The sequence below is a fragment of the Lissotriton helveticus genome, chromosome 5_1, assembly GCF_964261635.1.
Source record: "Lissotriton helveticus chromosome 5_1, aLisHel1.1, whole genome shotgun sequence".
Taxonomy (NCBI): domain Eukaryota; kingdom Metazoa; phylum Chordata; class Amphibia; order Caudata; family Salamandridae; genus Lissotriton; species Lissotriton helveticus.
The window spans coordinates 1326093720-1326109595 of record NC_136065.1 but is presented as its reverse complement, the minus strand read 5'-3'; the positions used below and the strand labels follow the sequence as shown (position 1 = coordinate 1326109595).

At 42.3% G+C, this 15876-nt stretch overlaps 1 protein-coding gene across 2 annotated transcripts in view; it reads right to left on the bottom strand.

Annotated features, from left to right (window-relative positions):
• LOC144755356 (receptor-type tyrosine-protein phosphatase V-like) overlaps positions 1–15876 on the bottom strand; it is a 704907-nt gene that overhangs the window by 149812 nt on the left and 539219 nt on the right. For both annotated transcript variants that reach the window (XM_078644168.1, XM_078644167.1), the window contains 2 exons: positions 10364–10431; positions 1736–1862 (listed from right to left, as the gene is read on the bottom strand). In XM_078644168.1, the coding sequence (XP_078500294.1) occupies positions 1736–1862; positions 10364–10431 (195 nt within the window). The remainder of the gene's footprint in view (positions 1–1735; positions 1863–10363; positions 10432–15876) is intronic.

The window sequence follows — 15876 nt, the reverse complement described above, 5'->3', positions numbered from 1 at the left end:
GCCAAAAAATTTACCACGGTGACAAAGGTATGGATTGCCCCATGCATAATTTAGCTAATCATTTTGGAAAATGATCCCAGTTCACTCGTTTAAACAAATTATTTTTACAACAAATAAAAGTACTTTTCGAGAGTTCTCCTTCAAATCATCTGGGCCCCTGGCCTCTGAAAGATCTACTGCTTTGCGTCCAAAATTTTATTTGTAGAAAAAGTTTTCAGCCTCCTATTCTGCATGTGATGAGTGACTAGTCCTGGACCTCTGCAAGGTACAAAGGAGTGTGTATTTTATTCCTGCATCTACTGATAGTTAGTGAAGCTAGCAGTATGTGGTCGTTTTGCCGCAGATTCGCGCACACATTTTTGCCACTTGGCTTGAAACATCAGGGAAGCGTTTCTTTGGGAGCCCAGTGTAAACGATGATACAATGAGCCATCACAAGGGAGTACGGAGGAGTTGTAGGGTTCTGCAGAGTATAAAGAACAGCAGATTCTGCAAAATGGTACCACGCACATGCATAGGCGTTGCCACATTAACACGTGGGTACGCCACCATGGAAATAAGGACATGGATTTTCAAACTAATTGACCAATGCACCCATCCAATGGGCATTGTGAAAGGGTAACACTAGCATCTGCAGCCCCTTTGGCAATATGAAACAGCCTAGGCACTTCTATGCTCCAGACAGTGGTGGTATAAAGTTTCGAAGAATGCCTGCTGAATATTTAAGGTAGATTGCTTTCTGAGCACGTTTGATTAGTCACCATTTGTTACACCTTACCTTCCATTTTAAAAAATGTATACGTTTTCTACGAATTGCGTTTATACGAATATGTGGAATTCCTGCTACGTTTTTAATGAATACTGTGGATTTCAATGAATAATTCTGTGCAATTTGAAATTAAGTCCAATGTATTGTTGTGTATATATATATATATATATTTGCCACTGTTCCCTCTCAAAGGGACAAAATGGGTCGCACTCCACGGGCCAATTTTGCAATCTTTATTTTTTCATATTCCACAAACTCAGGCAGATGTTAAGACCTACGCGTTTCGGTATTACAAATACCTTGTTCACGATCAAGGAACAAGGTATTTGTAACACCGAAACGCGTAGGTCTTAACATCTGCCTGAGTTTGTGGAATATGAAAAAATAAAAATTGCAAAATTGGCCCGTGGAGTGCGACCCATTTTGTCCCTTTGAGAGGGAACAGTGGCAAATCGATTAGCAGCGTGGTTCAGCTGCAGGGCGCCGCACCCATTCCGAGCGCTGCGTGAGTGGCAAAAAGGAACCAGCAATGGAGAATATATATATATATATATATATATATATATATATATATATATATATATATATATATATATATATATATATATATATATATATATATATATATATATACTAAATGTAGCAAATTGTATTTCATTTTTATCTTTGTAAATTAAGGTAATGTTTCGACAAATGATTATGACTTATTTGTGTAAGTACTAAACTAATCTAATTGACATGTATACTGACAAATCACATCAGCACAATGGAGTGGATAAAAACCAAATGTAAATTCCTCTTGAAATTATGTGATTGAAGAGGTGTTTTACATTCCCTAAACGGTTCCGATTAATTGCTAATATGAACTTCTTTATTGGGTAACAAAATTAGCACTGCAATTTGTAGTAGTTAGGAGTGCGCTTTATTTGAACAAATAGAAGACTGCAAAGGGTGCAGCGAACCGTACCTTCTTAACCGAGATCGTCGCCAGAACACCAGGACAAGAAATACCATGCTGGTCAGAAGGACACCACCGACAACTCCAGCCACAACTGGAATGGGGACAGGATTGGAATTTCCATCATTCGGAGGGGCTGTTGGTGCAAGTACAGATGATCAGAATCTCACCGCTTCAGGTGGAATAGAATTTGTGGCAAACGAGTCGAAAGGCTTACTGAGAATCATTTTAGTACATCCTATTAACATTGAAATTTTGAGAAAAGACAAGTATACCACAGAAGACAAAGCATTTATAAATGTCACTCAATGAATGCAAGCATAGTATCTTAGCGGGAGTAACATGTCTGCCCTTTGCTACAGTTTCACCTACATCTCAGACATCAAGCAAGAAACTTCAGCTGGGCAGACCTCGTACTGCAATACCATGTTAAACACAGTAAAATCCCTGCCAAAATGGACCGATCATAAACCAAAAACATGGTTTGCTGCTGATTTTGAAGATGGAAGTCTCATGCCACTGGGCTGTCTGGTGTATCAGAGTCTTCAATCTCTCTCTTGGTGGCAACAAGGGTCACTAAACACAGTTCAGGGGACCAATGTTACCTCAATACCGGTGCCTCACAAGGTTCACTTTGAGAACTGGTTCCAGAGGAATCTAGATAGATAGCTCTGCCTGCCACAGGGACATGGACTCACCTGCTCACTATTGCCCAGTATGGGGACTTTAAGAAGGGAGGCCAAGCAGCAGTACATGCTCACTAATAACCGCAGTCTTACAATGTATCCAGCATTTCTCTGGCACTTTCATAAATCGGATGTGAAAGAGAGGTCTCTAGTTCTACCAAGGGCAGCTGGGCTCTGGGGCAGACTCTCTCTCTCTCTTATATTGTTCTCCAGGAAGGCCTTAGTGAGCTGGTCCTTGATAGCATGGGATGCTAATTTCCATGAAAGCCACTGCACACCTGTTTCGAACCTGCTGGACACACTAGTTGGGTCTTTTTCTCTGGATGTAGTTTTTTTCTGAGCCTTGTCAGGTTACAGAATATCTAAGCCAAGGTCTTGTAGAATCTTCTCCAGTGATATGGTGCTTCAGTGTTACAACTATGCGTATACAAAGTACTGCCTCTGGATGGTCAGAGTTAATCCAGAATTGGGGTATAAGACATGGTCTCAAAAGTTACCACACAATGGTCAACCCTACAACATAAACTTAGGAGGAGGTTAAGGTCTCCGGTTATAGAAGACAGACAGATTTTAATGAGAACCTCAGTAGACAACCCTCCTATGAGTAAAGATAATAAAGATACTGTTCCCCAGTTATAAATCAGCAGCCACCAACGATCAGTGTCCAATCCATATAGCCTCGTGAGGGAGCAGCAGCCACCCTCTGCTATACATGGAGATAGAGTGGGTGCACCCAGTCCAACAGTCTAATGCTCTATGTGTAGCAAACAAAGACAAGTGCTTCTTCACTTCTCAAAATGTCAAGGTCAAAATAAGACACACAGAGGTGAACTGGCGTAACTATAAGCACAATCACACATTTGAGTCTTTTCACAGGAGCTCAACACTTTGAGCTGTATTCCATAGTTGGTTCAGCAAGCAGAAAGGCAGACTCATATTGCAGCAGAAAGGGAAAAGCTAGGTCATCAAATTTGAGAATGAATGGTGTAAGTGGTATACAGAGAAAATTCCCTTGACCCAACAGTTCAAATATCCATACACAGTAGTTGACAATGCAATGAAATATTGAATAGTACATTCAATGTATATAAAACAAAAGCGTTTTATTAAAAAGATTTTTCACATATTATTCCAGAAAGATTAAAAACGCATATGGCATCACAATTATAACATAATAAAAAAAGAGTTTTTAAAAAGACATAAGGTACATATCAACCAGGGGGGAATTGATTAGCAACAATTTACAATTATGACCAGCATAATAGAGACAAACTCATATGTACGACACAGCCCTTTGTCATTTACAAATAAACATCACATGGGACTCAAAAACACAGCTAGTAATACGTTGATCCAATCAGTATTAACCCGTCTATGTTAGTCCTTGGATTGTGCCTTCAAAAGCGTCGACGCGTTTAGATGGATTCAAGTTAATCATACCATCTTTATCAAGACACAATGATTCTGTCTCTCTCTTATATCAATTCTATTTTATCTCCCCTTGAATCGTGGGGCTTGGTTCGTTTAAAGAATTTTTCACTCTCTTTTCTTCTGCTATATTCGACCATTCCTTGATTTATGATGAATTCAAGGCGTCCTTGTGACTCTAACTTTGTGCATTAAAGGCAAATCTCTTTTAAAAGTTTGTGGGTTCAACGTTCCTTTCATTAAAATACTCAGTCCCTCACGGGTCTTATTTCCGTTTTGGTGATGGCCCCCCAATTTAAATTTTGGGGCGGAGTATTTTAAGGTTTTACCAACTAACTGCCTGACTGCCCAACTGCTAAAGCCACACACATGCAGCAAGGTTAAAACGTATGCTGGTCCAGCGACCTCACTGCTTGCCATGATGAACTCCAGGAACGTCTGTGTGACTCTACCATTTGTTGTAAGTATACAAAACAGTGAAGGATGGAATGTTTGAATTAATCTCAACCACTAGTAATCACTCGGGCTGCATCCCAGTCCTTCCTTATTTTGCACACCATGCCATCTCAGTTTGGACACAGCTATATTCAAATCAGTCTTAAACCTGCTCCAAAAGGAACAGTCCAGCCCGCTCTGCCAAGCCAAGTATTTCCTGAACCAGAATACTGGCAACCAAGGACCGGTTTAGCACTAGTTATGGGCTCATCAGCCAGGTACAGCTTGATTTCAGTGACAATGTGCATGGGACCTACGTCTGGGCATACCTGTCCCACTTGGGGTGAAATAATAAGTATACAAAACAGTGATGGATGGAATGCTTGAATAAATCTCAACCACTGGTAATCACTCTGGGCAGTTCTGCATGTGCCTCCTTGTCTCTGGCATTAAGACATGTGTGCCTCCACCTTGTGGCTGCCAGTTCTTTTCGAAAATCTACAATAATTTGTTCTTGAGTTCTACAAGACTTCTTGAAGTTACTAAGAATTTTTCCTTAATGTAAATACAGCCTTATGTCTTTCTCAGAATGAATATCACGTTTTAGATTATATTCAATGGAAGGCCTGCATGTGCTAGCTGAACTAGGTCTTCCATACACCTTCCAAAAGTAAGCCAGGACTGTTTGAGCTTTGATTTTCTGGGGTCAGTGAGGTCAAAGAGAATGATCTTGGAATGTAAGTGATTTTACAGTACTACCAGGCTATTGTGTCAAACATAACCAGCAAGACAAGTCTATACAGGTCGTAGATTTGCAAAGAATGCATTTCTCCATTTACTGACCACATGTTCTGTTCATAATGTGCAACGAACATCCATTTGATTTTAAACAACATAAAGATTCCATTTGTTTCATAATATTAATCATTTATATAGTGTAACCAACAAAACAAAATTGAATATCAAGGAGTAAATCAAGAAGATTATTAATGTTATATTCAAGGGAACTAATTGTATTCTGCTTTGGCAGATGCATGGGCTCTGATTGTATTCAGAATTTTAACTCACAGGTGCCAAATAGTTTATAAAGCTGGCACTTTACAAAACGAATTACCTTACCACTTTACAAGAAGAAAGTTTGATTTGCAGGAGCATAGAGAAAAGGAAGTAGAAGGGGATGTGATGGTTAGGTGGAATTAACCTGGAAATCAGGCTAGAGTATGACCCCAGCCTCATAGCTTTGGCCAAACACCTCAACTAGAAGCCCTGGTCACAAAACCCTTGGATTTGGCCATGTAGTACATTGTTAAATAGTGTAGTGAATTTTCATAATTTACCAAATGTTTTTTTTTAATGTTTTCATACCAAATTTAGACACATACTTCCACACACACATACTGTTGGCATCAAACTGTTAAGATGATCATTTCATGGGCAACAGTACTACTAGAATTGTCATCCATTGGTCTAACATTTAACAAGGATAGATGAGAATTGGCTAAACATAATTAGGAAGCAAATGGAATGAATAGGTCAGCACTGAAAACAATATGCCCATATCAGAATTACATGTTCATAACACAGGATACAATGCAAAAATTAGTAATCAATCAAAAGTGAAAATATTGATAGTCAACTTTGACTCTCAGCTAAATTTGAAATGACATGTAAACCATCTTACTCAAAGCTCCTACTTCTAGCCAAAAACACAAAAATAAAGAGTATACTTACTGAAGCACAGTAACCAGAACCATTATTGTGGCTCCTTTAGGCAATTGCTAAATTCCGTATATGGGCATAAAACTCACAATTCATCAAAGTTTTCAATGTTTACAGCTGTGATGAGATCCCCATACACTGAGGTGACTAACACCGCCATCAAATGTAGATTCAAGGTTCAAATTCAAACTAGGAAAAACAAGTCAAAAATCCCACACAACCTCATGCTACTCAGCCCAAAACACAATATGGAACTATATTAACCACAAGGTATGCCATATCTATAGCAGAGGTTTTGGTAGAGATGTCATACTTCAATAAAGAAAATTTGTGGATATGGAGGGTAGGAAGCTTCACAATTCAATACTAACTAATCAAAGTGAGGAACTCTACTGCTTGTTCACAGTGATGAGGTAATTTAAATTTTATTCTAAATCCCTTAGAAATCATATCACATAGCTTTAAAGAGAAAGCCGGGCAAGAAGACTTACTTTCCCATTGTCTATTTCCACAGGAAGTGACATTATTGTATTGCCCGTCACCCATTTGCACAAGAAGTGATATCACTTCCTGCCTTCTCCATACTTCATTCCAATTTTAAGTGCATTCCATTGCCCTGATGTCCTCAGCAAAGGGCAGATGCAGACAAGGGTATTGCCATTTGAGCCCGTTAAGGGCAGACAAATATGGGGGCATCACCTGTTTGGACCTGTTATGGCCAGGAATGGCCTTGGGCCAGAACCTCTGTTCCAATTAAACTTACAAAGTAAGATAAAATCATGTGCCTCACCAATCAGCCAATACTGCCAATCCCTACAATCACAACAAGACCTTGATGAGTCAGGCACTTACATAGCATTCACACAACTCATAGACCTAACTTCAAACCCATCACACTAACTACCACACCCCCTGAAACTATAGAACAACCCCTCACATTACAGGACATACATTCCAACATATACTCATTAACACTCACTCTGCAGTACTCCACGCACGCATCTAAGACATCATCACCTAGCACAAACAAGAAACCCTCTTCCACACAGACACATGGTTCACTTCCACATCCTCACACATCCTAGACACCCTTCTTCCCACAGGCTGCAGCATACATCCTGCGGATCATGAACATAGGAAGAGATAATACCTTGCTGGCATCTATATGCCCTCCTGGCCCTGTACCCTACGCAAGCAAGTAACATTCAACTCCAAGGAACTGCTGACATGCTATTTCCTACTCTCTCAACTCAGACCGCCACCTTCCAACACACTTGCAAACATTTTGGGCAGAACAAAGAGTTTATTGATGAATTCTCAGATCTCCTTACTACCTCATCCATCCAACATGCCCACATCACCCTCTGGGGTAGCTCCAAACTCCGAGACAACAAAAGCTAAAAAACAAAAAACAATAGACATCCTCTTCAACCTCATTGACAGCCAACGTGGTAATGCATGTGACACAACCAAAATTCTTCAAAGGCTACACCCCACCAGTGGCTTCTCAACATCACAAAGAATCAAATGTAAACCACCGATACTCCTGGACAGGATCATCCCTATTTCTCTGCTTAGAGACCTACCAACAAATCAAGGTCAACACAAAAGAGAACACCAAACCTTTAGATCTGTCAAAGACTTCTCCATAGACAATCTAATGCTTGAACTTATCTCCCACCCTATCAACTTCACATCCAATGCCCATACCCTAAACAATGTCAATCCTCTTTTGGAAAAGTATGTGAAGATCCATACCCAATTAAAACATGGAAGTGCATGGCAAAGTCTTTAGCACCCTCATGGTTTAAAAACCTTACTGACAATAAACAATCGCTCTGTAGACACTAAAGAAAAACAACTCTCCTGAGGACCTCCTGATATTGAAGTCTCTCTGTGCAACATGTAGGCCTCTCTTCACATCAGTCAAAGCAAAGTACTATGCCAACACCATCAATGAAGCCATCACAGAAGCAGAATGCTTTTCAAGACAATCAAGCATTGCATGACTTCCGTCTTCTCTTATGACCCACAGAATCCCTTCATTGACACTCGCTAACCCTTACTCACCGTTGTCAGTGCTTCTCTCACTCAAGGCACCTTCCCAGAAGCTATTAGGTCAGGCCAGATGCTCCTACTCCCGAGAAACAAAAACCTTCACCCTCAGAAACCTAACAACTATCAGCCCATTACTTGCCTGCAATATATTAAAAAGATCATTGAAAAAGTAGTTTATGTTCGTCTCTAAGACCACTTTAATGAGAACCACCTCTTGCCACTACTAATATGACTTAGCTCACACTGCAACACAAAGACCATTACCTCACACATTTCGATGATGCCATTCTGACCACAGATGACATTTTTTGTTCCAGGACCGCAGAGACGAGATACCTGCTTTCTAACAGAATCATGACCTTGACCTACGCCAACAGCAGACCCTTGCCTTGAAAAAGCCCACGGCGTATTGGCCACCAGGGCGAAACACATGTCGGCTGTTCTTTATCGACAGATGTAACATGAAATAAAAACTAAGCACATAAAACTTTCAAAGAACGTCTGTATTTCATTTTCGGATTACTGCTGACAAAACGTGAGGGCACAGTCCTCCACTTTTCCTCCACACAGATGAAGATGACCACCCCCTCCTGATATTGCTTGAGCTCTCAGCTGCCTTTGACACAGTTGACCATCTCACAAACATATGCACACTGGAGTTGGGAATGGGATTAACTGGCAATGTCTTTACCTGGTTCTCTTGCTATCTTTCAAATGAATGCCAGTTTGTACCTGCATGTTCCAAAATATCCTTGTTATCCTCGAAAACCCCAGGGTTTCATACCCTGTCATCTTCAACCTCTACAGCACCTAGCTGAAGCTCAATCTAATCAAGACATAATTCCTGTTATTTGCCAAGAACAACAAACAAGAAAAAAAACAATACTGGCTCAAAGACAAGGACTTTGACTACTTTGAACACCAACTTTCACTGAATGCCACATCTATTGGATTCATCCAGGACACCAACCTCACTCATAAAGAACACACTGAAAAAGACAACGATAGCTTGGTACCAGCTTTCTCTTCTAAATAAAGTAAAACTATTTCTTCCAAAGAGTTACTTCAGAACTTCGGTTTAATTTCTCGTACTCTCCCATCTGGATGGTAGAAAAGCCATGCTCCATGGCCTCCCAGACTCCACACTGACACCTCTTAAGGGCATCCTACGTGCTGCAGCTTGTCTCACCCAGGATATTAAGATATATGATCACTTCCATTCTGATGAAACTCCATTCGCTCCCATTGCTGGCCCACACCATCTTCAGAACCACCTGCATAATTTAGAAAGCCATTATGACCAACAACCTCACTTATCTTGCAGACAAGATCATCATTTTTGGTAGGCTTCAGCACACCCACAACCAGGATACCCTCAGACTGTAGAAAAACAAAGTAGCAAGCCCTTTCCATCTATGCACCCAGGATGTGGAACAACATCCCTCTATGAATCAGGACTGGCACCATGCTGCTCCAATTTAGGAAAGTGTAGAAGATGCACCTCTTTAAAGAACATTAAATCACAATGCCTTAACTGACCACACTGGCTTTGTGCTTGTCTTTGACCATGGGCAGTGCTCCACTGCGTTTTATCTAGGATCGCAAAAATAGGACATAGATACCATACATGAATAACTAATGGAAGGAGAAACATAGACCAGACCACCCAACACATCCACCCATCTACATTAAACACAACCCACCCTACTATTAACCTACTATTAACCAGTTGAATACCTTTGGATTTAAATGCTGCAACTATTAAACAAATATATAGAAAATACAAGACCTTTCTGTCTGAGGGCATTACATGTATGTCTAATGCATTCCATTCCATTGGATGGCCCCGATTTGTTAACCATGTTGTTGAACACTTGACTTCTAATTGAATGATTTAGGACGGCTGGCTCTATATACATTTGGTATGCATATTTAGACCTTATTATATGAATACACAGTCAACATTTTCAAAGTTCCAGTGTTCAGAAGGACTGCCCAATAGGCAATGTACATGGATGTATATTCAATCACGTACCTTTTCATTGGACTTTTTTTTGCTGGTTACGATTGACTTAACCACTGGTTAATATTCACAGTTATCACAATCTTCTAAAGGCAGTATAACACTTCATAAGGGTATGTTACACAAGTTGCTTTGAAATAGAGTGAAGTAGAAGCATTGAGTCTGATAATTCAGTGTATAGCACTTGTAGTTCTCATAGATACTCTTTTAAAAGCAAGAACATTAGAGCTAGATTAACAACTACAGATCTTAAATCAACCCCAAGTAGAATACGTTCCCAACAAATACCTGAGAATGCGGAGAATGAGACAGCAGGATCCAGGGCATCGTATCTTGTAAAAGCAGCAACGCTGAACCTGAAGTAGATCAAAGACACCCCAAATACTACGTCAATAATCTGCACCACTCCAGGCCCATGAGAATATCTAAAACAAACAGTTTGTATAAAGACATTTCATAAACAAGTCTTTTCATTTTTATTATGTTAATGTTCCAAACCCTGGCTTCATAGAAATGTGCTTAAAAGTGCGGGACAGCCGTATGAACTCCTTCTCTAAGCACATATAGTTTTAAGGCAAGATTAGGCAGTTCCATAGGACGACATAGCCTGGGCAGCTATAAATCCTTGATATGAGCGGTACAATTATGGCCATCTGTAAGCTCTCTTGATTGTGGACAACTTCTAATTCCTAAAGTTTGTTCACTCCCTCCCATGAGATTGAGTTGCAGGTTTACCTTCCAAGACCTGCTTTTCACATGGGCTTTTGTCATATTGACTTGAAGTGTACGCCACAGTCATGTGTTGTAGCTAACATCGCAATTTAACTCCATCACTTTCTAAGTACCGTCTCTTGTGGTTTGAGACATATTCTTCTGCACCATGAGTAACAGCACTACTAACCTTCATACTCTACCAATCCTGTCATCTACTACAAGTTGTAACACTCTACATGAAGCATCCTTGTAACTCTCAGGCTGTCAGGGGTGTGTGAAATATGGGCAGTGCACTCTTCAAGATATGTAAAACATCGAACATCAGGATGCTTTTGTCTGAGTCAAGACTTCCAAAACATCAAATACGGTCTTGAACCATTGATCAACATTCCATGAAGGAGTTTCAAGGAACATAACCCTATTCATTCCTATTGCACCTTTTGGAAGTCACATGACTAGCAGGACATTGGGCACACACGTCTGCCACTCCTCATATATCATAAAAATATCCCCAGAGCATGGTTTCAAGTTGAAACTGTCCTTTCAACTTCACATGATATAATGTCAAGTGGCTGTGATTAAACTCCACTGCCCCTGGAGGGACCACCTTAGTCCAGGAACTGTCTCCAGTCCCAAACTTTCCGCCACAAATCATTGATTTCTGATGTTAGCCTAATTAGTTCAATGGAATAACATAGCTGTCAAGGATTCAGATTGCTTATGTGTGACATTTTCATTATTTCACAGTAATTATGAGTGACATTCAACAACTATGAGTGACACTTTCTCGGTAACAGTATAATGTCACCCACACTTAGTAGTAGCATGGCACAGCCCACAGCCTAAGTCGGACACATGAAGTAGGGCGGGCCAGCAGAGAAACAATACATTAAACAGAGATTCCCTTACTGGCGACCAATCCAATAAATGGCATGATCAGATCATGATCAATTGACAGAGTCTGTCCAGTCTCTCTGCCACGTGGGACACACGAGGTGCACTACAGGATGTGAGAGGGGCCCCAACGGAGATCTTCTCCCTGTACAGTTCTCCAATTAGGCCCCTTTTTTCACTGCAGTTTAAGACTGACCCAGTTTTTGGCATGTATTTGGAAGCTTTTTTTTGCGTCTGTACATCGACATCGGTTTGATACTATGGTTTTAGCAGGGGATGCATTTTTGCAGTAATTAGGCAGGTGTGTGGTTTTGTGTTTCGGTCTTCAAATATCTGAAGTTTGTTTGGCTTGCATTTGAGTTTCTGTGATAGGAGGATATTTCTACATCATAATAGAGAGAGATGTCTACTCCTCTTGTAGTACACTAGCGCCATCTTGTGGCCTTTGATAAGCAAGCTTCGCTTTTGTGTGTCTGTCCCAGCAAAGCGAGAAATTGCCGTAAAAGCGTCATTCTAACTAACGCAAGATAATTGTCAGGGCTGGAATAAGACAAGACTATAACACCTAGAATGCATTAGTCCAGCACACGAAAGCCGAGGACTTCAACCAATGCACTTAATGGCCTGGTGGCAGGGGCGGTTGGTGACATTTGAAAGTGGTGAGGCGTAAACTAATTTGCATATTGCACCGCAGCGAGCGAGCCGGAACCACCTTGCATCCAAACATACATCATTCATGCATCCATCCACCCACCCACCCATCCATCCTGCATCCATACATCATTCATTCATGCATCCACCCATCCATCCATCATGCATCCACCCATCATGCATGCATCCATCCATCCATACATCATTCATGCATCCATCCACCCAACCACCCACCCATCCTGCATCCATACATCATTCATTCATGCATCCACCCATCCATCCACCCATCCCATCCACCCACCCACCCTGCATCCATACATCATTCATTCATGCATCCACCCATCCATCCTGCATCCATACATCATTCATTCATGCATCCACCCATCCATAATGCATCCACCCATCATGCATGCATCCATGCATCCATCCATACATCATTCATGCATCCACCCATCCATCCATCCACCCACCCATCCTGCATCCATACATCATTCATTCATGCATCCACCCATCCATCCACCCATCATGCATGCGTCCATCCATACATCATTCATGCATCCACCCATCCACCCACCCATCCATCCTGCATTCATACATCATTCATTCATGCATCCACCCATCCATCCATCCACCCACCCATCCTGCATCCATACATCATTCATTCATGCATCCACCCATCCATCCATCATGCATCCACCCATCATGCATGCATCCATCCATCCATCCATACATCATTCATGCATCCATCCACCCAACCACCCACCCATCCTGCATCCATACATCATTCATTCATGCATCCACCCATCCATCCATCCATCCCATCCACCCACCCACCCTGCATCCATACATCATTCATTCATGCATCCACCCACCTATCCTGCATCCATACATCATTCATTCATGCATCCACCCATCCATCCACCCATCATGCATGCATCCATGCATCCATCCATACATCATTCATGCATCCACCCATCCATCCACCCACCCATCCTGCATCCATACATCATTCATTCATGCATCCACCCATCCATCCTGCATCCATACATCATTCATTCATGCATCCACCCATCCATCATGAATTCACCCATCATGCATGCATCCATGCATCCATTCATACATCATTCATGCATCCATCCATCCACCCACCCATCCAACCTGCATCCATCATTCATGCATCCATCCACCCATCATGCATGCATCCATCCATCCATGCACCCACTCTCCCTGTTCAATTTCCTTTGCTGCGGCTCTTAGAACCAGAGGTTTTGTTGAGTAACACCCCACCAACAAGTCACTGTCATATACGTAGGCCTAAGGTACTGAAAAAGCATCAGACCTGTACAAAATGTCAGAAACCGCTGTGTAGACCACGTCAAGAGGGTCGAGCACGGGCACGCTTTGTGATTGCTAAGAGGTCGCTTTATTGTCGAGGCAGAACAGTGCTAACTTTTGTGCTCCAAACTTGAGTCCTTACTTTTCCCAACCACTGTTCCATGAAATAGACCCACACAAGAGGCAGTAGCACCATAGTGCACATTCATTATTTATGTGGCGGTGATGGGGTTCGGCGGGGCCGTATCCTAGCACTCTGATCATACCTGAGTGTGAACGCCGGGTCTCCCTCGCCGAGCGGTTCCTTCGGGACTTGTCGTATTCCTGGGTCCGGTCAGGTCAGAGGTCAAGTCTTCAATCAAACCCCATACAAACAGAGGCCGCAGTACGGAGGGAGAGAGAGCTCTGCCCCCCCAGACAGGGGGTTATGTACCCGGGCTATGTATTGACCAGCCAATCCTGGCGCTGTATGCAGCGCCAGGATTGGCTGGGGGGGGGCACCATGACTCCTCGCCCTGTCGCCCTGTGCAACCCTGGGGGCTGCGGCCCGCCCCCTGGTCCTCTCTCTAAGGGGGAATTCACCGGAAAACGATCTGCGCATGTGCGGGCATGTTTGTGCCCAAAAATACACTTGCGCAGCTGCAGCAGGCCCATCCTCCAGCCCCCCCCTCCCGCCCCCCTGCGCACTCCGGGAAAGTCAGGTGTCTCCCGATTTCACGGCCGACAGATAGCGCGATTTTTTAAAATATTGATATTTGGCTTTTAGTGACGACGCGGTGGGTCCATGGGGCTTAGTGGGGCTACACCCCTACGCCCCAATCGACGCACCGCGCCTGCCTGGTGGGATGTGGCCACTCGAACAAAACCCCAAAGGCTCTTTAACACTCAGCCTAAGAATCTCAGCTGGGTTTGATGTCTTCTAGGAATACTATTCAGGAGAATATGGACAAAAGTGTTTACCATGAGTGCTCTGTGGAGCAGACAGGGGGTATGGGCCTATGGGAAAAGGGTATCCACCATACTCTATAGTAAATGTATCAATTTTGGGCCAAGACACTAGTGTGTGCACGATTTCTCACCATTCAACAAGTTCTAGCATTCACGTCAGTATCCTCCCAAAAATAAGCTTTATATCCAAGAAGCTCTGCTACTTTTAACACAATATAGGTGAGAATCTAGAAGCTTGTACTTCTAGATCTCACCTCAATCTTGGACAGGATCTCTGATGACAAAGCTCCCTCCCACTGTCACTATATTTCCTTGTATGAGACTGTAATTCATGGACGGTGCATAGCTTAATACACTGTCTTTGTGAACGATAACTGCCGGAATCCTGTATACCTGCAAACAATTCAAATCGTATGGAGGTATAGCTGTGATAGGCGCAGGATTTGGAGATGGTGATACTGTGGTTACTAAGACCTCTGTTTCAGTGTTATTTCTAGTGCCAAAGACACTAGCTAGTTATTTTGTCCGTCCCTTTCCTCCTTATGCGCATAGATTGCCTAAATAGACTGATGGATTTAACCCAGATCTGTGACTGGGTGAGTGTCTGAAAAATGTCAGTGCTCCTTTCATTATCTTCTTGTGTTTGCACTACTCCACTCTACCACACTACTTCACAGCACTCTATGCCCCTCCACCCTATGCCACTCCACTCTATGCCACTCCACTCTACACCCCTCCACTCTGCGTCCCTCCACACTACTCCATGACACTCTAGGGCACTCTACTCTACAACACACTACCCCACTCTGAAATTCCACAACATTCAATTCTACAACAATCCACTCCAAAACACTACCCTCTGCAACACTCCACGATACTCCACTGTCAGAACTCGGAAGTAATATGTGAAATACACCCTTATTTATAATCAAAGACATGACAAGATAGAGTGGAATCGCAGATGGTTGTTGCCTTAACATATGCTTCTCAGCATTCAGTTCCTTCATTTACTGCTATACACATTCAGGAAACAAGAAAGGATTCAGTATGATTGAATTTTTACAGATGCGTGGCAGACGTCGTCTGTACTTTGGATCTGCGGTCTAGTGGCTCAGTCTGCAGTCACGTGCTATATTTAGTTGACTATTTAAACTGAGTTGGAAAAGAGACATGTGCTTCCCAACTGTTGTTGCTGTGCCAGTAGCTGAAGGAAGATGCCCTCATCTCTACCTTTCCTGATATTCTGCTTCAAGGATTCG